We start from the raw sequence: 23852 nt of genomic DNA, 5'->3' as shown, positions 1-23852 counted from the left end.
TGAATGGATAGACAAACTAAAAAATGTACAAATGAAAGAATGAGAATAAGTAACTGAAGAAATAAACTAACAATCAATGAATGAATAAATGAATGAATGATTAAATGAATGAAAGAATTAACCTTCCCATAACTACCAGAGTCCTCCCCAAGTTGCGCCTCATCATCGTTGGCTGGCAGGCCACCAACAAATGATTTATTTTTGCAATTTTTTGCCATCTTAAATCCCTGGTTTAATATAGTAGGAAGAAATATAAAATTACTTGAATGTGTTTTTAATTTTTAAGACAGGATGCAAGATGGTGTAAAAGTTAAGACAGCTGCTTCTGCTGCTGTTGCACTGACATTATTTGAACACGAAGGAAGAAAAAAAAGTAAAACATTTTTCGATATGAAGATGTTTTTTCTAATCTTTCATGATTAAAAAAATCATAAAAAAAACTAAATGAGAGTTTAATTCAAACGTAGAGTAAAAATTTTTTGGTCATGCAAGTAAAATGCATGTAGGTAGATGTGTTTTAATGTAAGTGTGGTTTTTACTAACTCAAAAGTTAATTTACGTTAATAACAAACAAATAATGGATGATACAAACTTTCTCATTCATGTTCATCATAGCTTTCTCAGAAAGCTTCTTCCCCAAACTTGCCATAACAGATGATGCATTTGATTTTCTAAATTCATCATACTTTTTATAAAGGTCTTTAAAAAATTTAAATAATTTATTTACAACTATTAAAGTTAACAATTTAACTGTTGTTATGACAGCTCATAATAAGACCATATTTTATTTTTAAAATAATGAGTCGGCTAAGAATGGTTGAATTACCTAGAATATTCCCACTTGCATTTCGAATGTCATCCTGGATTTAATTAAAATTATAATTGAGTTAATAATATAAATATTAATAAATTAGTAATATATATATATAATACTATTAAGTATTAATAATATTAACAATTAATTAATAAAATTATATTACAAATTATATTATTTATTAATTATAAGATCAAGATATACATATAAACTATAAAGACAGAATGGAATTTGCATTTATTTATTTATAATATATATTTTATATTTTAAGTAAAATTAAAAGAAACACCACAAATAATTTGTGATATTTGATCACCACCCACCATCACAGCATGCTACTGATTAACTGTACATTATAGTATTCAACTACTAAAGTTAGTAGTACTACTGTACTTGTACTATACAGTTTACACACGACAAAAATGATTAAAAAATATATTATGATGTAAAAAAAGTCAACAATTTCAATAATTTCTCAGTAATTTGTAATAAATTAAAATTAAGTAATGCTTACATTAAATGCTTACAAGTAAATTTAATTAAATAAAAACTAAGCAGTTATTTAATTAAATTTAAAATTCAAATTCTGAATAAAAAATAAAATAAATTATGAGACTTTAATTAAAAATTAATTTTAAATTAATTATAAATTAATTAATTAAAATTTAAAAATTATTAAAAATTAAATTTTAAAATTTAATGAAAAAAACCTTATTCGGTTTTCTGGTATTAATGACGAAAAAATCCGATTCCCAGGTTTTTAAAGTTTGCTTCAATTCTTCAATTTCAGACATTTTCAATTTGATCAATGAATTGAATTTAAAATTTTTTAATATTTCTTGAATATAAATAAACTTTTAAAATTTGGCACGAAAGGTCTGTTTACATAGAACATTGATTCTTAAACTTTTTTATGTGTAAATAAAAACGCGCACGTGTTTGTTCACTTTTCATCAAACTTTTGAATTTAAACTGGAGTGTTTAATAAAAATATTTGTTACGAATCGCGATTAAACAAAACATTTAAAGAATGTTCCATAATGATGACGACGATGATGAATCAATATTAGTTGATGATGGGAATGATGGTGATGATGATGAGGAGGATGATGTGACGTCCAGGATCCGAGCGTTACAAGATACAATTGCAAACAAGAAGAAAGAACTTCATATACTTGAACGGAGGTTGAGTCATTTGTTGGAAAAGGTAAAATTAAAATGTGATTTAATTTGATATATATATATTATATATATATATAGTATTATATATATATAATTTATATGTATATAATATAATATATATTATATATATTATATATATATATAAATATATTAATATAGTATTTGACATTAATGGTTGGTGCCATCTGTGCCAATGCATGCCAATAAAATAAAAGTAATTAAATAATCATTGAAACAATTATGTTAGTGTGTTAATGTTAGTTTTAATGATCACATGATGAAGGTTTTTGGTATAATGTGATGGTATGTGATGTGATGTGATGTGACAGTTGCTTATCACATCTGACTTGCTTGAAACTTTGCTTTAATTTTTTATTATCGAATCCCCGAATGCATAACAAGTTTGATTTACATGTATAAATGATTAATCTACCCATTAATTTCAACCCCTAATTTTTAAAAGCAAATAAAATGTTGTCTGTTTTGTTTCATGTATTTAATATATTGGCTTCAATGTCTTGTACATTTAATAGCCTCTTTTGACATTAAAGTAATTTTTTAAAACTGAAAATTTGTTAGCAGCAGACGAAAGTAAAGTACTCGCCACCGATAAGTGAGCAGAAATTGACCAACGATGAAATCCTGAGATACAGCCGCCAGCTTATTCTGCCTGAGATCGGCGTTAAAGGTTGTAAGAACACCACCCCGCTATTTTATATATCAAATCGCAAAATTATTAAAAATTTTTTATAAAGTTATTTTTATTGATGTAATATTTATAGATATCTTTTCATAAGTTTGTCTAGTACATGAAATTTACATGAAACATAAATTTAAAAAAAATGATAGGAATTAATTTAAATTATTTAATGAAGATTTTTCTGTTTGCATTAATTGAAGGTCAGTTGAAACTGAAGCACTCATCAGTGTTGATCGTTGGTTGTGGGGGCCTTGGATGTCCTGTAGCCCTCTATCTGGCAGGGGCTGGTGTAGGTATGTACTTATTTTTTTCACTTGTCATTTTTTTTCTTTTCTTTCACTGTTTTCTGCTTATCGAATGCAATTTACCATCGGATTCAGGCAAATTAGGGTTAGTGGATTATGACGTGGTGGAGGTGAGCAACTTGCACAGGCAGATAGGCCACAACATGGAGACCGTCAACAAACTCAAGTGCTCCTCACTGGCCAGCACATGCCACAGGTTTTTTCTGTTGATATTTCAGTTCAAGCACTTTGTTTGTTTTATAATTATTAATCCATAATCCTTTAATCATAAATGTACAACTACGCTTGTTTTTGTGAATGATATTCCAACCTTAGATTGAATCCCGAAGTAAAGATCAGAGAATACCCACTTCAACTCAACAGTGATAACGCCCTGGACATCATTGCACAATATCTTTTTATTCTGACATTTTTTTAGATTTACAAAATTGATTTTAACTATTTTACAGGATACGATTGTCATTCATGCTCTCAGTTTAACAGCTTTCACTGATGTTATTATTAATGTGCGGTGGTTATGTTAAGAGGATGAAATTTTTTTGTATAAATTTACTCTGGGCACATTTTTCTTATTAAATTTTGTAATCTTTATTTCTTTTTTTAACATCGTAAATTGAAAAAATTAAAGCCTGATCCAATATTTATTACAGTATTTAGAAATTGCTTCAATAAAATTTTAAAGAAAATTAAAACGTTATTTATTCACTGTCAACAAACCTTAACGCTGCAACATCTGACTTTAAATTCAAACCTTGACCTTAACGTCATGACTTTGTCAACCTCAACCTGACCTGATGAACACGTATGACGTAGTGGTAGATGGAAGCGACAACGTGGCCACCAGGTACTTGCTGAATGATGCCTGCGTTCTCAGCCGCAAGCCTCTCGTCTCCGGAAGTGTCCTAAAATTTGAAGGACAGGTTGGCTGATTTGCTGCTGTTTTTGTTCTTTGATGGGTGGAGTGATTGATTGAATGGCTAGTTAAATGTTTGATTGGTTGAGCGTTTGAGTAATGGTTTTTGTTTTAAAAGTTACAGATTTACATTTGATTTCGTTTGACGTGTCATGTCTCTACTTGAATCTGTTTCATAATTGTCATTTATCCGAACGTTAAAAATTTTCAGCTGACAGTGTACAACTACGACAGTTCAACTCCTTGCTACCGATGTCTCTACCCTCAACCACCCAACTCTGTCACCAACTGTTCTGATGGGGGCGTGCTAGGGCCTGGTTGGTCATCTTGGTTATGATGATTGTGGTGACCAAAGTTTCAGAGATTTTGGCCGGAGTCGCAGTCGGGAGTCGGATATTTTACATCCGGCTCCGACACGCTGATGGTGGCAATGGTGGTCGCGGCGATTGTTTTAATAAATGATTTTTGATTGATTGATTGATATATTGATTGATTCAATAACTGACCGATTGATCGATCGATAAGTGGGTTGATTAATTGCTTGACTGAATACACTACAGTTGTCGGTCTTATTGGCACGTTACAAGCCATAGAAACGATTAAAATACTCGTTGGAAGACCACGTGAGTTATATTATCAGCTTCTTATTTTTGCCAGTCATCATACATTCAACATTAATTCATTTATTTTTTATTCAATTTGCAGATTGAAATAGTTTAATTAAGTCATCTAATTGTCAATTAATGATAATTTTTATGATTTTTGTTGTAGCAACGTTTGCCAAGCGGTTGTTGCTGTTTGATGGGATGGATGGGTTGATCAGGAGTGTTAAGTTGAGGAACAAGAAGCTGGATTGTTGCGTGTGTGGCAGTCATCCTTCCATTCATCAGCTTGTTGATTACGTTCAGTTTTGTGGAGCTGGCCCTGACGACAAGGTAAGATTGCTGGTTGACTAGTTGGTTGGCTGGTCAGTTGGCTGGCAGGTTGGCTGTGTGGTTGGTCGATTGGCTGGTCAGTTGGTTGGCTAGTTAGTTGGCTGAGTGATTGATTGATTGGCTGCCTGGTTGGTTGGCTGGTTTGGTGATTGACATTTAAGATGTTTAACCGATGAGACTGACTGCATCATAAACACTTTTTGTCGATGTTTTGTTTCTTACTTGCAGGAAAAGCCGGTCAGTTTACTTGATCCCGTTGACCGAATAACTGTCAAGGTAACTAATATCAATTAATTAATTAATTATATTTATCGATCTATTCATTCATTTATCTATTGATTCATTCATGCATGCATTTTTTCATTCATTCATTCATCAGTGATGAATTATTAAATCATTTTGTTACTAATAATAAATTTTCACTAGACTTATAAAAAAGTTTTCAATGATAATATAATTAAGAACTATGAAATAAAAATAGCATAATAATAAAAATAATAATAAAATAAATAATAATAATAATAAAATTATTATGAAAATAATAATAAAGGCCTACAAAGACATGCTGGATCGAGGTGTCAGTCACGTGCTTGTTGACGTCAGGGAACCCGTGGAGTTGGAAATATGTCAGCTACCCTGTCTGTCCGTCAGTAAGTGTCGAGGAGGAGAAGGAAGATGATGATGATGAGGGGGAAGATGAGGAGGAGGAAGAAGAAGATGATGATGACGAGGGAGAAGATGATGAGGAGGAGGAAGATGATGATGAGGAAGATGAGGGAGAGGAAGAGGATACTGAGGAGAAAGATGGAGATAAGGAGTTGGAAGAGGTGATGAGGAGAAAGAGAATGGTGATGAGTAGGAAGAGGATGGTGATGATGATGAGGTGGATGAAAAAGCGGAGTATGTTAGTGTGGGTGATGATGGGTTAAAAATGATAGAGTTAGTCAATGTTAGTTTATGCCGTTTAAACAGTTTAGCGAATAAATTTTTAATTGAAAAAATGACGAAAGTGTTTGGTGGAAAGTTGTTTTTGATTTTATGATAATGCCTACTTCGATGGTGAAATGTAGTTACACAATATATTTCTCATTCGTCAGATGTCAGAATGAGAAACTTGGGCAAGCCGGACACCAAAACGTTGATCCTCACTCAGTTGGAGAAGTGTCAGTCCAACAAAGGTCAGTCGCGTTCCTTGCTTCCAGTGGCTACTATTTGTTTTGGTTTGAACATTTGTTGATCAGTCCATTCACCAATTCGAATAATAATTTATTAATTTATCTGTCCGTTTACATTTGTTCACTTATTCATTCATTTATTCATTCATTCATTCATTTATTCATCTATTCTTCAATCCCTCCAGTTGTCGTCTTGTGTCGTCGCGGCAACGATTCGCAAGAAGCTGTCATCAAGTTGAGGCAACTATTGCAGAACTCCTTTGCTGCTGCTGCTGCTGATGTCGATGATGCTCACACTGGTGATGATAATGATGCTAGTAGCTCTGGCGATAGTGGTAGTAGTTTTAAAGAGGATGATAATTTTCCTAATTACGAAACAGCTTGCGAAGCCACCACACCAACTACTGCTGATTCTATCACAAACTCTAGTGACGATAGTATCAAAAATGTCAATAATAATAATAATAATAATAATAACAATAATAATATGAATAAAAAGAAGAACAGTAATAATAAAAATAATTGCGCACTGGATGCGGAGGGAGTGTATGAATATTATGTAGTTGACATTGTGGGCGGGCTGTATGCGTGGAAGAAACACGTTGATAAGGACTTTCCCATCTATTAGCTGGTTGCTTCTTTTTCTCTTCAAGTTTAAAATATCTATGAAATTGTTTTATATTTTGAAAAAGAAATTTTAAAAATTTGTTAATTCTTTCTTTTCTTCATTGGCAAGACTTTCAAATGTTTTTCGTGAGTAAACCGATATTGCTGAGAAGCTCTTAAAATTGCGAATTCTGTTTTGGCGTGTTCCTTCGGAATTAATTACAGGCTGACAGTTGAGTTGAGTATTGATGCGCCTACTTGTTTATGTGAGTTTATGTATGTTTGTGTGTTTGAGTCCTGTTTGTATGTTTGTGTGCGTACACGATTTGTATGTATGTTTGTTGTGGATTATATGTATTTTATGTATGTGCTGTATATATGTGCGTTGTGTGTATCTGTATATTGTATGTGTGTTTTTCATGTATTTTCCTCATGTGTACTTTATGTATGTGTGCTTTGTATATATATATATATATATATATATACACAATATATATATACACAATATATATATATATATATATATATTGTGTATACATTGTGCATGTGTTTTGTGTGTGTGTTTGTGTGTGGCGCCTGCCTGCGTGTTTAATTAATGTATTTGATTGCTCAGATTATGTTCTCAACAATAGTGACAGTAACATCAGCAATCATAACATTAGAGTTAATTAAAATTCTTTCTTCTTTTTAAATTAGCTCTTCATTCCTTTATTCACTCGTCTATTTGCTCTATTCATCATCGGTATACAATCGCTTATAATATTTGTTCATTCATTCATTCATTCATTCATTCATTCATACATTCGTTCATTCATTCATTCATTCACCCATTCGTTCGTTCGTTCGTTCATTCATTCATTCATTCATTTATTACTTAATTCATAATTTATTTTGTATTTATTTAACGCCCATTCAATAAAATAAAATAAATCATCTTTCTTCCATTTTTATGTAATTCTAAATATCGTGACATTCATTCATTCATTCATTCATTCATTCATTCATTCATTCATTCATTCATCCGAAATTTCATTTCTCCACTACTTATCCATCCATCGACCTGTCCAGAGATATCTATCATTGTTGTATATGAATAGATAAATATTGAGAGTTGAATTCGACTCTTTGATATTAATCCCTGCGTTGTTTACGTTGTGTCTCTCTGATTGACGTTTCTTATTAAATCGTCATCATTCTAATTAAGCTGGCACTGCTTCAGAAGGATTGTGTTGATGTGACTGTTGTTGTTTTTGTTGTTGTTTGTTGTTGACGATGTGTTGTTGACTGGCGTGTTGTTGATGTGTTGTGGTATTGTTGGCTGGCGTGTTGATGTGTTGTTGATGGGTTGTTGATATGTGTTGATGCGTTGTTGATAGACTGTTGATGTGTTGTTGATGTGTTACCGATAGGCTTTTGTATATGTTATCGATAGTATGTTGATATCTTTGTTATTGCCTATGTTGCTGACGCATGATTGGAAGTGGTGTTCGTTGTTTGTAACGCTGAGATCTCATATTGCAGATGATATTTTTATTCTGCTACTCTATGATGTTTTAATTAGATTCACGTGAAAATTAATAATAACGTCGTTAATTAGTTAATTAAAAAATTTTCTGAATATTTGTAGAACTTATAAAATTGCATAGGAATTGCTTATATCTTTTACGATATTTGGATTCCCACCGGTTTGATATCTATCGCGTGCCGAATAACCGAATGGCGAAGGACTGCACGTACTGAATGAGTTTGAAGTACCGCATGAGTTTGAATTTTTAAAAGGGTTCCTAGGTACCGGAACCTCGATGCCTGAAAAAGTGCAAGTACCGTGCCGCACTCCTTTTGATGCTTTTTAAAATGCGAGTAATATGATAGTTGTTTGACATACTTGAGGACCTTCACTCTTTGTAAGCTGAGAACAACTTCGTGGCCAATTTCTGCATAATTTTTTACCGAAATTCGTCACCCACTGGTTGGTCTGGCATGTACACAGCTTTTTAAATATTCATGTACCAAATGTGACTCTCGTCCCACTGTGGCTGGTCTGCACATCTGTCCATCTCACCTCAGCTTGTAGGCAGTGAAGTCCAAATCATGAGACAGGCGTTGTTAACTTGTATGTGCATCTAGTAGGTCTTACAGTTTTAAAACATTTTCAAGTGTAGACTTATTGGTTTGATGTAGACGGTTATAATTTTTAGCACATGTTGGTTCTTTGCCACATCAATACCATTATTTTGGTACTATCGTCATTTGGTGTTGTCTTTGATGCCAAGAAATTATTGAGGCTAAGAAATTAATGCTGCTTTTGATAATTTCATCTAGCTCCATCTTTGGTTAAACAGTCTTGTTGGCTGTTCACTTTGCCGCCTTTTCGCGCAACTGAATATTTTCAAACCTGAACCATGAAACGGCTTCTTATTGCTGTTGTTGTTGGTTGATATTATTGTTTCAGGTTGAAGATAGTAACTCCTTGTTGATGTTCAGACCAACATCAAACTTTTTCGCGAAACATTGTTGAATCACGATTGTATTAATGTTCAGCGGAATTCAAAGAACAATTACTTTTATTGCTATTAAATTGTTTTTATCATCATCATCTTAGTAAACTTGCTTGCAAAACTTCGCCTGCCACTTTCGTTATGATATACCGGCTTAATACTACTTAAAACCCTAGTAACACTTGACTTCTACGTTGAAGTCGCTTTGTTGTTGTTGGTATTGTTAATGCTTCTACTGCTGTGGTTGATGCTTTTGTTGTTTTGTTATTGGTGTTGATGTTGTTGTTAATAAGATCATATCATATGTTAAGACGCAGAGTATTATATTTGTATACATTTTTACTTGTATACATTTTTATTTTTACATTTTGTATTTTACATTAAGACGCAGAGTATTATATTTGTATACATTTTTACTTGTATACATTTTTATTTTTACATTTTGTAATCAGTTTGTAGTATAAATAGTTGTCTGCATGTGTTTAAACGTCCTGAAGTTCATCCAGTGTTACAAGCTTTTGTTTGTAAAATTTCTAGGTGTTGCTTATGTTCAAAATTTAAAAAAATTATTGTTTGTCTGCATGTATGTGTAGGTACTTGCGTGTGTGTGTATGTGTGCGTGTGTATGTATGTAGTGTGTGTGTGTGAGCGTGTGTGTGTGCGTGTGTGTGCACGGGTTCTTATAGGATAAGTAATTAAGAATTGTTTATAGTTATTAGTTTTTGTTATTTTTATTAATATAGCGGTTGTTGCTGCGCATCACGGCAACAACAGATGAAAGCAATTAAAAAATATTTCCAGCCGTATGTCTGTTCATCATCATTGCATCGTCATCTCTTCTTCTTCACTTCCGTTTTTTATTGACGTCATCATCTGCATCATCATTTCCATTTTTACTTTCATCATTTTTTCTTCTTAGTATTAACGAACCAAATTTACTCATCGTGTTCACCATGTTCATAATGTTCAGGTGTTCATCATGTTCATCCTGCTATCACACTTTCATCATCGCTATCACTCTGGCCATTGGTTCATCATTTAAAAATTTTTAATAATAATTTTTTAACATCACGATTAAGAATAATTATTTGTTTTACACACTACATCATCATCGTTAGTCTTCACCGTGATTAACGTCATCATTTCGACAATCACCATTCGTCATCACTATTACTATTATTATCATTAGCATCATCAGTCGTCATCATTATCATCATCAGTCATCATTATCATCAACAATTTTCTCAACTACATGATCATTAACATGGCAATCAAAATTTGTCATTAAACATCAATTTCCAGGCAGGCTGCTCTTTGATCATCATCATCCTCATCTTCTTCTTCCTCATCATCATCTTCATCTTCCTCCTCTCCCTCATCATTATCCTCATCTTCCTCCTCTTCCTTATCATCCTCATTTTCTTCTTCCTCATCATCACCCTCATCTTCCTCCTCACCATCATGTTCTTCAAACGTCATTCTCTATTGATATGTAATATTATAATTGCGCACACTTGTGCAAGCAAACAGCAGCGTTAAACTTTTATTGTATCTCTTCTTGCGTTATTGCGTGTTCGTTTCTCTATGCCTGTGCGTCTGCCTTAGTATTTTTTGTTTTGTTTTATTTAATTGAAACTCGTTTCGTTATATTTTTGTCTCGTTATATTTTGTCTCGTTATTATTTGTTATATTTAATTATGTTACATATTATTTTGTTCTGTGATGTTTACCAGCATGCGTTCTTTCCTTCAGTCATCCAATCCACCCCTCTTCATTTTTCTTCATGAATTCTTTGCAACAAATTTTTTCAAACCATATTACCGTCAGACACAAGCCGCGATGATAATAATTATCTGATGATTCTGATGACGATGATGAAGTAGTGACGACGATGATGATGACGATGATGAGGTGGTGATGATGGTGATGCGATGGAAATGATGACGAAGACGATGTCATGATGATGATGCTATAATGGTTATTACGATAATTTGATAGTGATGATGATAATGCTAATGATGATGATGATGATGATGATGATGATGATGATGATGAAAGTGATGGTAATAAAAATGATGATGATGATGAGGGAGAAGAAGAAGAAAATGATGATGTTGAAAATGATGGTAATGACGATACTTGATGATGTTGACGGTAATGATGAGGATGATGAAAAATGCTGATGGTGATGATTGTGCTGTTGTATTGGATTTCTAATTATGATTTCCCTTTTGTTTTCTTTTCCAGTTAAAAATGATAGTGAAATGTTTAATTGCGAAGGCATGTCTGTTTGTTTGTCTCTTTTTCTGTCTGTCTGTCTATTTGTTTGTTTGCCTGTTTGTTGATTTTTCTTTTCAAATTTTTATAAACTTTTTCTTCCGCCTTTTTTGTATAGCTCGTTTTTTCACAGAAACGTTTTTGTTTGTTTAATGCGTAGTAAGACTTCGATACCGCCACAACCACTACCGCAATCTTCTTCCTCATCTTTCTCATCATCTTCATCATTTTCATCAGCATTATCATCATCTTCGCCACCACATTCATCAGTGTCATCATTTCAATGTCGTACTGACGTCATATTATAGTTACAACAACAACAACAACAACTACTACTACTACTACTATTACTACTACAACTACTACTACAACTACTACTCTTACTACTACTGCTGCAACAACTACTACTACCGCCACTAATACCACTACTAATACTACCATAATACCAATACAACAACTACTACTCCTGCTGCTACTGCTATTGTGCTACAACTACAACTACTACTGCTACCGCTACACTACTACTACCACCACCACCACCACCACCACCAAAAAGAACAACTGACTGGAGTAAGAAGTAGACGGGCGGGTTTGTAGGCGATAAGAATGAAAGATTTTAATGAATTGAGCGCCGTGTCGTAAATTAGATTGCCTGGTCATAAAATACGTTTTGAAGAATTTATGCCATGATAATGACGGTAATGATGTTGTTGTTCTTGTTGTTTTTGTTGTTGTTGCTGATGTTGTTGGCAGTGTTATTCGTGTTGATTCACGTGTTGTTATTGATGTTGTTGTTAGTGTGGTTAGTGCTACTGCTTCTTCTGTTGCTGTTGTTATTAACGTTGTTGTTAGTATTCTGCAGATTTTGTTGATGATGGTTCATGTTTTTATTGTTTAGTTGATGTTATTTAATGCTATTATAGGAATAGTTGTAATTTTCAATAAGATTGTTGCTAGCGTTGTTGTTTGTGATGTAGTTGTTGATGTTGCTTCTTATTTCGCTGCTGTTTGCGATTGTGTGGTTTCTACTAATAAAGGCTACAAAATCATTTATTAAGCTTTTTAATTATTTTTTTTATTTCAAATTTTCAGTATTTTTTCAAATGAAAGCAGCAGAACTTGACGGGCCACCGGATAGGATGATGAGTTGAAGTGGCGGGGGGCATGCAATTCATCAACATCATGTGGGGGTGATGAAGATGCATTGTTAGGATAAGGATGATAGCGATGAAGAAAAAATTTTGATGATGATAATGATGAAAATGATGATGATAATATCAACGATGCAAGTTTTAATTGTGATAATGAATATAATGTGAGCGAGATGGATTGGAACGATGAAGATTTAAGGAACGGAAATACTGCAAATAACTATTTTGATGAAATTGCAATTGATGAGTTTTGCGATCCGGATCAAACAATTACAACAATAAGAATTACAACAATACGAATTACAACAATAAGAATTACAACAATATGAATAAAGAACAAGAAACAAGCGGATTAAGAAAAACAAACATTAAAACAACTACAATATTTGCATCCAAGCCTAAACATCTTACGAAAAAACACATATTCACAAACACACACACACGCTCACATACACACACTCACACACACAAACACGTACACACATTGCACACATATCCCGAAGACTGTCCATAGATCTACAGTTTATGCCCAACATTGTGACAAGTTAGCTATTGCTAACCATAAAGATATGCTTTCATTAAGGAAAAAATATATAAATGCATTTTATTGCCACACATAAAACACGGCATGCATGTATATAAATAAATAGATGCAGATGTATGAGTAGGGTATATATAAATGTTTTTATGTACATCACTGACGTATATATACAGTGTGCGTGTTTGTGTATGCATTTATACCAATATTTGCGTGTATGTGTGCACGTGTATTTATTCCATATATATTTGTACGTATCATACGTGTTTGTTCGTGTGCCTACATGTGTATGATTGTGTTACGTTATGTATGTATGTGTGTTTTCGTTTCTTCGTTCGTTCGTTCGTTCGTTCGTTTGTGCACGTGTATGTATGTATATGCGTATATATGAAGTGCGTATTCCAATTTATCTTTTATGATCTTTTGTTTTGTTTTATGGCCCGCCTTTAAATTTGATTTTTACGACTTTATTTGGAGCGTGAAATGCAAAATGGCAGCTGCAAAATGAAGAACCTACGCAGAGGTAGGGATATATTTTCATTTATTACCCGTGTTTGTTGGTTTGCGTCCATTTTTGCACACTGAGTTTATACATAAATATATGAGTATGTGGGTGTGTGTATATGTATATATATATATATATATATATATATATATATATATATGTATATTTACAATATTCTATAAATTCTACCGAATGTTTGGCGTTTGTATTAATATGTTTGTAGTTCGTTTTTTCGATTTTTCTCACTAAAGTTTTTGGGTGAACGTTTAGTTTATTAAAATTCAAAATAAACTTATTTTTCGAATTCATGCCGCAAATAAGGCCATATTTCGATTCCGAATGAATCATCATCAGTGCTCCTTGCTGTATATATAGGGAAATATTGACTTTGTTAAGATGAACTTTGACGTTGTAAAAATTAACTTTGGTGTTGTAAAATTGAACTTTAATAAACTAAACGTTCACCAAAAAAAAAACTTTAGTGAGAAAAATCGAATAAACGAACTACAAACATATTAACGCCAAACATTTGGTAGAATTTATAGAATATTGTAAAAATTATGGTCTATTACCAACATATATGCATATGTATATATATATATATATATATACATATATATGCAATTATTGATGAAAATCACAACTTGTTCCACGTTAGCTAACTTCCTGTTCAGTTTTTCAGATTTTCCAACCGTAGATCGTAGACCATTGTTAAGTTTCTTGAGTTCAGAATGAAAATTTAAGTAAGATAGATTAAAAAAAGCTTTTTTTTTGGTCTTTCTATACCGTCTTCGGTGTTCGAATTGATACGTTGTGTATGTGGCCGAATCTCAATGCTCATGCCCCTAGATGACGCAACACAATTAACATAATAATAAATAGAATATACAATTCCAGTTATTCACCACTACCAATTCTAATAAATGAATTGGAGGTTCTAGGAATGGGCTCTCCAATATAAATCGGCTTTAATTCTGGTTTCTCTTTAAATAACATCCCTTCGATATGTCCAACATAAAAGTTTGCGAAGAGTACTCCCAATGGAGAGCCCATTGCCACACCGTCTGTTTGCTGATGTGGTGTGATACTTGGGCCAATAAAGGGCGCTTTGGCTGTACACATAATTTCTACAAATAATGTATTTGTTTGACTCGTCCAGCATTTCATAGTTACTCTGGTTGCTCTTCAACGTCAAAACTGACGAAATAACTAAACAAATGCGTACAGATTCCAAATTGGAGAAATTTTTATGAGATTTTTCAATTTTATTCTGGGGTAACTTAGGTCATTTATTCACTGAATTATTTGTTTGGCAGAATGTAAGGGTTTTGTACTGCATCCTATCAACTTATGCCTACCTGTACTTATGCAGGTATGTACGATGTATGTAGTATATATTTTGATGAAATAGGTCACTGTCATTGTAGTTTTATTCAACTTATTGAAGTTTTTTATTCCCCTCTAATTTTCATAATTGAGACATACGTAGAAATAGATTTTGTGTAAAGAATAAACATTTTTTGTTTTTCTTTATTTTTAAAAAATCAACTCAGACAAACGCAGTTTCGTAGTCGCTGTTAACTTTCGTGCTGCAGAGACGACTGAACTGAACACAGCAAGACGAACGCACGCATTTGCTTCTAATATCTCCTCATCATAGGAACGAGGCCTATAACAGCTTTGCATTTTTGGGCAGCTTTTGTTGAGTTTCGACCAAGTCATCACACACCACACACACACACGCACACACCACACACACACTCAGGACGCATACACACACATACATACATATACGCGCACACGCATGCACACCCGTTTTTTTTTAATTATTTAAATAATTAAAAAAATTATGATCAAACTCAAAAAATAAAACAGCAAATTTCTTTATTTCAGCGACAAAGTTTAGTTTAAATTTTGTTGTACAATACAATTGTTCGCAAATATATTAAAGTTGAATAAATAATTATATGTTTGTATATACATGTATATGGTATTATGATTTGTCATATTATATATATATATATATATATATATATATATATATGGAGCACAGTCTAATCAATAAACCAGAAAATTCAACCAAAGAAATTGTTAAAAGTTTCAACATTACTACTTCGAATTATGATAAAATATATTATCACTGAAACAGTTGCTCAAAATATTTTGTCAGATCATTTTAATTGATTTTTGATCTTGTTGGCAGTAAAGCATGATTTATTTTATTACAGTGCAGCTTGCGATAGGTTACTATGTAGTCTAAGCACACACATAAGCGGCTTTGCTAAAGATATTAGTAACAATACTACTTTAATATCGATAGAGTATAACAAAAGTTTTAATTGTTATTAATTAGCTGTAGTCAGTCATTAACTCTGAAGAAACAATTTTAATATTATGATTTGTCAGTTCAACAAAATGAGTTGCAAAATAAAATGATTTTGATAGAAAATATGTTTAAGGATGTAATGAGTTAATGTGAATATGACGTTGTTTATCAGTGTTTTTATATAAGTATGTGTTTATGCGTGTATGTATGTATATACGTATGAATGTGTGTGTGTGTGTGTGTGTGCGTATGCGTGGGTGTGTGTATGCGTGTGTATGTGCGTGTGTGTATGCTAAAAATTATGTAATAAATAGACGCCGCGAATAAATGATCAATTATGTACAAAGCATTTTCATAATACAAAAACTGGTTTGTTTTTTGAACTGTTAAGTTGAAAATAATATTTTTTTCTTTTTTTAAGTTTTTAATTTTTTTTTTGTCTTTTAGTTAAAATTGCGGCATGCATGCAAACAATGATGAATTGGAAAGTATTCAAAATGATAAATAAAAAATTTGGTGCAAATGTCAAAATTAATAAATAAGTATTTGAGAAATTTGTGAAATGTTTTATCATGTAAAATTATCAATGACATTTTACAGGGACGATAGGTTATCAGATACGCAGAATAAAAATTTAAGTTGTTTTTTATTGTTTCCATGCTTGTCTGCGCCCGTGTATGTGTTTGTATGTGTGCTTGTGCGTGCGTTTGTGTGTGTGTGTGAGTGTTTGTTTGTGTGTGTGCCTTCAAAATTAAAAATATTGTAATCTCCATTTAAAACATCTTAGCGTGTTGTTTTAATTTTTGCATGCATGGATGTGATGTCAAAATGAAACAAAAAATATTTTGTTTTGATTGCCAGTAAAAGAAATGAATTAATAGGAACCAGAAAAAAATGATTGAAGTTGTTTAATTGCATTTCATGAAAGGCACACGCAGAAATATGAAATGGTATCGTCAGCATGTAACGAAAAAAAAACACAAAAAAATACAAATAAAAATGAAAAACAACTGTTGATCAATATGCAAAATGAGGCGGTCACAAACTTAAACATGCACAGATGATAAGAGAACGCAAAAATAAAATTTGCCTGTTATTTTTTTCCTTCCGTCATCCGTGTAAAATTGAAACTAAATATAATCCCTCGTTGAATGAATGTATAAATGACTGAACGAACGAACGAACGAACGAACAAATGAATGAATGAATATGAATGAATGAGTAAATGAATGAATGAATGAATGAATGAGTAAATGAATAAATTTTGTTTAATTGTCTGTGAATATATATGTATATTGCTATATACAATCTTTATGTACACACTCGCTCACAAAAAAGAATTAAAAAATATACAAAAAAATTTGTTTGTAGCCCATCAATTCAGCAAGAAATTTTTTCGTTTTTCAACTAAAATTATTGAAACCATTAAAAAAGATGAATATAGACATGATTGTTGTTGAACAATGGGTTGAATTAATTTCAATTTCAAAATTAAAATATAAAAAAGAACTAAAAAAGCTGATGTCATTTTCATTTGAAAATATTTCATAGAAACGTCTCTCCGTGAACTTTAAGCATTTACATTGTATGTTATTATTTAAAACGTGTTCAACTCAATGTTTTTTTTCAAGAGTTTAAAACAATTTGATTCTAAATAAATAATACAATCGTTTTTTTTCAAATTTCACCGTTTAACATATCCTATCAAAATCATTAAACCATGATAACTGCCATTATTCACGTAAATTAAATCGTTTTATCAATTAAATGCGAAAAACATTTAACTATTCAAAATCTGAAAAATTAGCAAACATTATTAACAACGAATTAGTTGTCGAAAACAACGAAACAAGAACAGTAGCAAGCATAATCTCAACAGTTTATTGAATTTTCTTTACAACTGGATGCATGTTAATCTTGTTATATTAAGTTGAATATATATTTATCTCAAAAAACATGGTATGTCATATTTCTGGGATGGTTTGTAGAAAGCAATAATTCCCAACATATATTGTTGTATGACTTTCTTCGTTAGTCGTACTCTCACAATCTTAAATTTTTCCATCATCACCACAATTAACATCATCATCATCTTCATCATTGCAATCATCCTCGTTATCATCATCATCATCATCGTTACTCCACGATAGCAATGTTGTAAGGGTTGGAGATGGGACGAAATTTGACCTGAACGTCTTTGACGGGTGGAAGAATTTCATGGCCGTGGTATCTAGGTGTTGGTGTGTTGGTGTCTTCATCATTATCGTCGTCATTTTCATCACCATCATTGTCACCACCCTCACCAACAACATCAACAAAAAAACTACCTGCTATCAATTTCAGCCACCTCTCCAGGCATCATCTGGAAGTTGAATCTCGAGATGACAGACATGGCGTACACTTTGGTTTGCAGGATGGCAAACTTCTTACCGGGGCACAAACTTCCAAAGGGCATGACCGCGTTCGAAAGGGGTGAGCCATCCGACGAGACATTGTTTCCCTTTAAGAAACGATCGTACTTGAATGTCTGCAAGGTTAGAATAATATTCGTTAATGTACATTATTATAATGATTGACATCAGTTTAAAGTAAATTGACAACCAGCAATGACAACTTCAACAGTAAAAAATTAAAAGAATCAAATTTTGTTACTGAAGGATCATCAAAGAGTTCTGGGTCCTTATGGATGGCAGGTGGATAGATGGCCACCTTATCTCCAGCTCGGATGGAATAAGTCTTGCCATCGCACGATTTGAAGTCCGTGTCCTGTACGACGTATCGAACCATGAAGACACCACTCGCCATGCGGAAACTTTCATCAACTATGCTATCTGCGTTCATTGTTCAAGCAGAGTGCTTTTTCAGATTGGTAACAAAAATTCTTATTTGCCGCGGGTGTAAAATAATTTTGCGTTTTAGTGGTCAGCAAAATGATCATTAATTTAAATTGGCTGCGTTAAACTTACTAAGAACTTCCATGTTGTCGATATCTTTAATGCTCAATTTGACGGTTTTCGATTCCGGGTCATATTTCGATTCGAATAGTTGGGTCATCTCGTCCTGCAGCGCCTGCCTGGCGTCGTCATTGGTGATGATGTAGTAGAGGATCCAGAAGGAAATGCGAAACGTGTTGTAATTGACGTGCAGGAAAACCAAATTGTGTCCTGTTTTTGTATTTATTTACGTGTGTCAGTGTGCTATTGTGGTGCATGTTCGTAAGATATGTTCGTACGATTATTTGCTAATGAACATATGTACGCAGGTTTCCACATAAATGCATATCTATGCATTAATTCATCCTCATCCTCATTTCAATCCATTACAATTTACTTTTATTTGTTAACAGTTTTAACATTTTGTTGGCTGAAAATTAAAAATTGAGTAATTTTCAATTTGAACTGAATTTTTATCGTATAGTTTCGTTATATTTATATAAATAACTATATATAGTTTTGTTCAATTGGTAAGAAAGTTAGACAACATTATTCAAATAATGAAACGCTGTAAAATAACAAACGGACCCTTAATATCTCCATCAGTTTGTCCACTGTTCCTCATGTGGTAGATGGCGTTCCTGACGTAAGGTGAAAGATCATCCCTCTGCAACAACTCGTCAGCTTCAGGAAATGTCAGCAGTTGCTCCAGTGCGGACACTGCTTCGGGGAAAAATATTTTCGGGAGACCAAGCCAGAAGTAATTGAAATATTTATGGAAGACGTCAAAATGTGAAAAAGCTTTTTTGTAACTGAACACGTTGTCGTCACTAAACCCAAAGATGGTGTTGAAGATTGCAGAGAACATGGTGTTGCAGGCGAAAATGCGAAGACCTGTTTGTGAAAGATGCGAAGACGTATAAATTGTTAAATAAGCAAATGAAAAACAAGAATTGTGCATAAAAATTAAAAAAAATTAAATTAAAAATTTGTTGAAAATGACAAGATATGTGTGCATTGGCGAACCAACCTGACTGGAACCACTCCTGGCTGTCATCAGCAATCAGCTTCTCTTTGAGGTCAGCATTCACTCGCATCATTTTGCTGTTTACATTTGAAAAAGGACATTTCCTATTCAAATAATTTTTAGCGTCCAAACCAACGTGATACTGCTCCAAACGTTTATCAATCTTTGACCCATCCATAATACTTTTAAGATCCAGCCCAACATCTTCGTTACCGTTTTGAATTATTCCAGTGTTGGTATGAATTTTTTCACTTTTAATATTTCCATTCATTATCTTTTCGTTGCCGACAGCGTTCATATTTTTTTCATTCAAAGTGACCACTTTTTCGAAAGCGATGTTGAGGTTGGCCAGGAAAGTAGTGAGGTTTCCAAGCAAGGACTTGCCCTTCACCCACTTTCCCGTCTCCTTCATCATCTTACGAGGATCTTTCAAGATAAAGTGAAACACATTCCAGTTAACCTGTTGTTGAACAAATTTGCAATACAAAATCAACTAATAAAAACACGTTTGCAACGTTCATAAAAGCAAAGCTAACTGCAACAACTTCAATCCCGACAACATAACATAGAGAGGTCTCCAACACAAACAAAACAAATCACCTGCTTCTGGATTGGATCAAAATCAAAATTTCTCTCCTTGCCCAAGTTTTCATAATCATTGTGATCCATGAGGAGTGTCATGTGCGTGTTCAACAGTCGGATGGTGAAGACGTTACCGAATCTTTTTTTGCAGTCCAGTAAGTAGGAAACTGCATCTTTTGCAAACTCTGCCCCGTTGCCCCAAATCAGGTGGCCCGGTACAAGAGGGGGTTCTCCTGGGTTCCTGGGACAATGTGAGGAACGGTGGGGATTGTTTGAGTGGCAATGAAAGGAACTATGTGAATTTGTGCAGCGGTTGTGAAAAAAATGTTGAAGTAATGATGAGAAAACAACCAACATTGTTAGGCCTTACATTGCCTATATAATCCCATCTCGTGTTGAAAATGAAAGTTGATGACGTCAATACGTATCAATCATCATGAGGATTATAGTATCAAAAATATTTTCAACTGGATGTGTCATTTGTTAACAAATTATCAAGTTCCCACCTTCGAACTTCGAACTTGTTTAATGTCTTGCGCAAGCAGACATTAAACAAACACCACATTGAGATTGTGGACGGCAGAAGAGACATTTCATTGAAAATAAAATAAATGTTAAATAAACGACAAGTAGATCGAGCCAGTAGACAGGCATATATCGATCGAATTTCAGCAAAATCTGTCAGGAACCCACGACGATCTGAAGCGACTCCCCGCGGAGACACCCATGAGCGCATCGTCGTCGTCATCATCGTCGTCGTCGTCGTCACATCATTGTTGATTTATGATAACGTGAAATGAACACTTAACAGCTATCACCTACTTACGTCAGCGCATGAACGAGAATGCGCAAAAGTACGCAGATCTTTAAACATGCATACACGGACATACATTTTCTACGTATTTTAAAACTGCTAATGGCAAGGTGCATTATAAAACCGGCCCTCGCATAGGCACACGCACATACAAAGCCTGCCAACGAACATTGTTAAGAGCATTTGTCTTTCCTCATACTTCACTGCTCTAATTTCTCGTGTTTATTCAGCTGTTATTTTATAGACGACGTGTTTCTGCAGCAAGATGTCATAACGTCGCAGATACTCGCCTCTCCATCCCAGTTCGTCATGCTACCTAATTTATGTCAGTTTCAGAACTGTTTGTTACTTCCATGAAAACAAGTTGGTATCGGTGATAAAGTGGAATAAAGGAAGGTTTCAGAGGCTTAAAGAAATAAATTATTGTCAGCGTGTGACTTCGTAGAAATTCTATTTACTCTTATTTATGATTTAATTGTTTAATTTTCTCTGCTTGCTTCGACTGAGTTGAAAATTGAAATGTTCACATGAAAATGATGGCTTTATTGGGGCTATAAAAATTAACGCCACATACGGAACGAAAATTTTGAATAAAAAGAAAAGAAACATTGCTGTGCATGCAGCTGAACATGTGTGTCAGTCGGTGTCATGCGTGCGTGTGCGTGCGTGTGTGTGAACAAGTCTGCTAGCTGCATAGAATAGGAACAAAACAAACAAGCATAAGAACAAATGTGAAAAAATATCTAAAACATTGTGAAATAAGAAATAAACAAGGAGAAATGAGTTGAAATGATGAAAATGACATAGTGCGATCAAGAGGATTAGAGAAAAGAGGATATAGAGAAACATATTTTTTGAATGTGCGCGTGTCTGTACATGTGTGTGTGTGTTTCTGTGCGTGCGTGTGTATGTGCGTTCGTGCGTGTGTGTCTGTGTTTGTTCATGTACACGCGCAGAAATGTGCCGTGAGTAGCAATAAATTCAAGAAATGCATTAAAATTTTATTGTTTATTGAGTTTGGATGTTGCATTTTATGTCTGCCATACATCATGCATATCACACCAGGATGCCCACTGCATGCTAGTAGTAGTTGTCGTAGTAGTAGTAGTAGTAGGTAGTAGTAGTAGTAGTAGTAGTAGTAGTAGTAGTAGTAGTAGTAGTAGTACAGTTGATTTCAAAGTTGTATATTATAACTTGGAGGTGAAATTTTAAGCAGTAAAATATTCTTGTTAAACAAACTTTAATTTTACAAATATCTAATGTACATTTTAATTATTTAACTAATCAATTAATTAATTAACATTAATTAGTTAATTAATTGATTAATTATAAATGAAAAGAGTAATAAATATTATTGCTACTTTTTAAGCAGACGTTAAATGCTGCCTACAAACGTCACACATGACATGATAGAGAGAGAGAGAGAGAGGGAGAGAGCACATTCACAACTCGATGAACATGTTAACAATTGAAAGGTCTTGTCAATCATTGGCCATCAACTTTTCTCACACACGATCACACTCATAAACACACATACACAAACAACACGCACACATACACACACATACATACACACCTACACACACTTCTATATACACAATTATACAAAGATAATGATTATCTATATATATATATATATATATATATATGTGTGTGTGTGTGTGTGTGTGTGTGTGTGTGTGTGTATGTGGTCTGGTGTGTATATGTGTGTGTGTAGTGTGTGTGTGTGGTGTGTGTATGTGTGTGGATATAAAACACACACATATCCACACCCACTTACATTCATACAAACATGCATACACACACACATACACCAACAAACAAGCATTTAAATAAAAACTAATGCAAAAACACGAAACCTCATTTTTTAAACACACGTAAATATTAATTAATATTCTCAAATACATAAACATAATAATTAACATAATATATGTAATATATTTGGCTTCGAAATTTTGAATTAATTTATCCACAAACGTTTATGATAATGAAATTGTTGTTAAAAATTAACTGAACAATCGCATATTGTAGTTGAGACTTATTTTTGAAAGAAATATTTACAAAATATATTAATCTAATCTATCAAACAAATGTCTGTGCGTGTGCGTGTGCGTGCGCGCGTGTGTGTATGTTTGTGGGTAACAATTGAATGAATGAACAGAGGATGAACGGAAGAACGTGTGAATGTGCGTCGCAGTGTTACGCATAGGAATTGATTCTGAGAATTAAACCGCTTGCGGTTAAAAATTCGGTTAAATATACATAATCGGACACACGCAAAAACAAGCCGACAAACTCACACACAAACACACACACACACGTACATACACACACGCAAAAAACAAGTCTACACACACACACACACACACAAACACACACATACGCACATTTATTTTATATAAATGTACCATTTTGACGTGTTGATGTCAAGTTGTGGACGATAATGATGATGTTTAATGATGATGATGCTAATGAGGATGATAATGATGGTGATATATACATATCACCATAATCATGATTATCATGACGCGTTTTGTAAAAGACATCACCGTTGGGATGTGTGAACGTTAT

At 33.3% G+C, this 23852-nt stretch overlaps 2 protein-coding genes across 2 annotated transcripts; one reads left to right on the top strand and one right to left on the bottom strand.

The window, feature by feature from the left end:
- The first annotated feature begins 1774 nt into the window (after positions 1-1774).
- Positions 1775-6736, top strand: HELRODRAFT_106930 (hypothetical protein). Its single transcript, XM_009024415.1, has 13 exons — positions 1775-2021; positions 2576-2684; positions 2897-2989; positions 3077-3197; positions 3317-3391; positions 3804-3921; positions 4126-4231; positions 4475-4537; positions 4686-4849; positions 5078-5125; positions 5400-5499; positions 5947-6027; positions 6210-6736. Exons 1-13 carry the CDS (start codon positions 1845-1847, stop codon positions 6650-6652), a joined length of 1698 nt encoding a protein of 565 aa, XP_009022663.1. The 5' UTR covers positions 1775-1844; the 3' UTR covers positions 6653-6736.
- A 10839-nt stretch (positions 6737-17575) lies between these two features.
- HELRODRAFT_188864 (hypothetical protein) lies at positions 17576-21059 on the bottom strand (the record flags this gene model as incomplete). Its single annotated transcript, XM_009024414.1, has 8 exons — positions 17576-18155; positions 18253-18452; positions 18527-18756; positions 18892-19089; positions 19447-19752; positions 19889-20345; positions 20486-20708; positions 20974-21059. The coding sequence occupies 8 exons, from the start codon at positions 21057-21059 to the stop codon at positions 18062-18064; spliced, it is 1794 nt and encodes a 597-aa protein (XP_009022662.1). The 3' UTR covers positions 17576-18061.
- Positions 21060-23852: the final 2793 nt, after the last annotated feature.

This window comes from Helobdella robusta (genome assembly GCF_000326865.2).
Source record: "Helobdella robusta unplaced genomic scaffold HELROscaffold_4, whole genome shotgun sequence".
In the NCBI taxonomy this organism is placed as follows: domain Eukaryota; kingdom Metazoa; phylum Annelida; class Clitellata; order Rhynchobdellida; family Glossiphoniidae; genus Helobdella; species Helobdella robusta.
The sequence above is the reverse complement of the archived record's forward strand: the minus strand, read 5'-3'. Positions and strand labels throughout refer to the sequence as shown.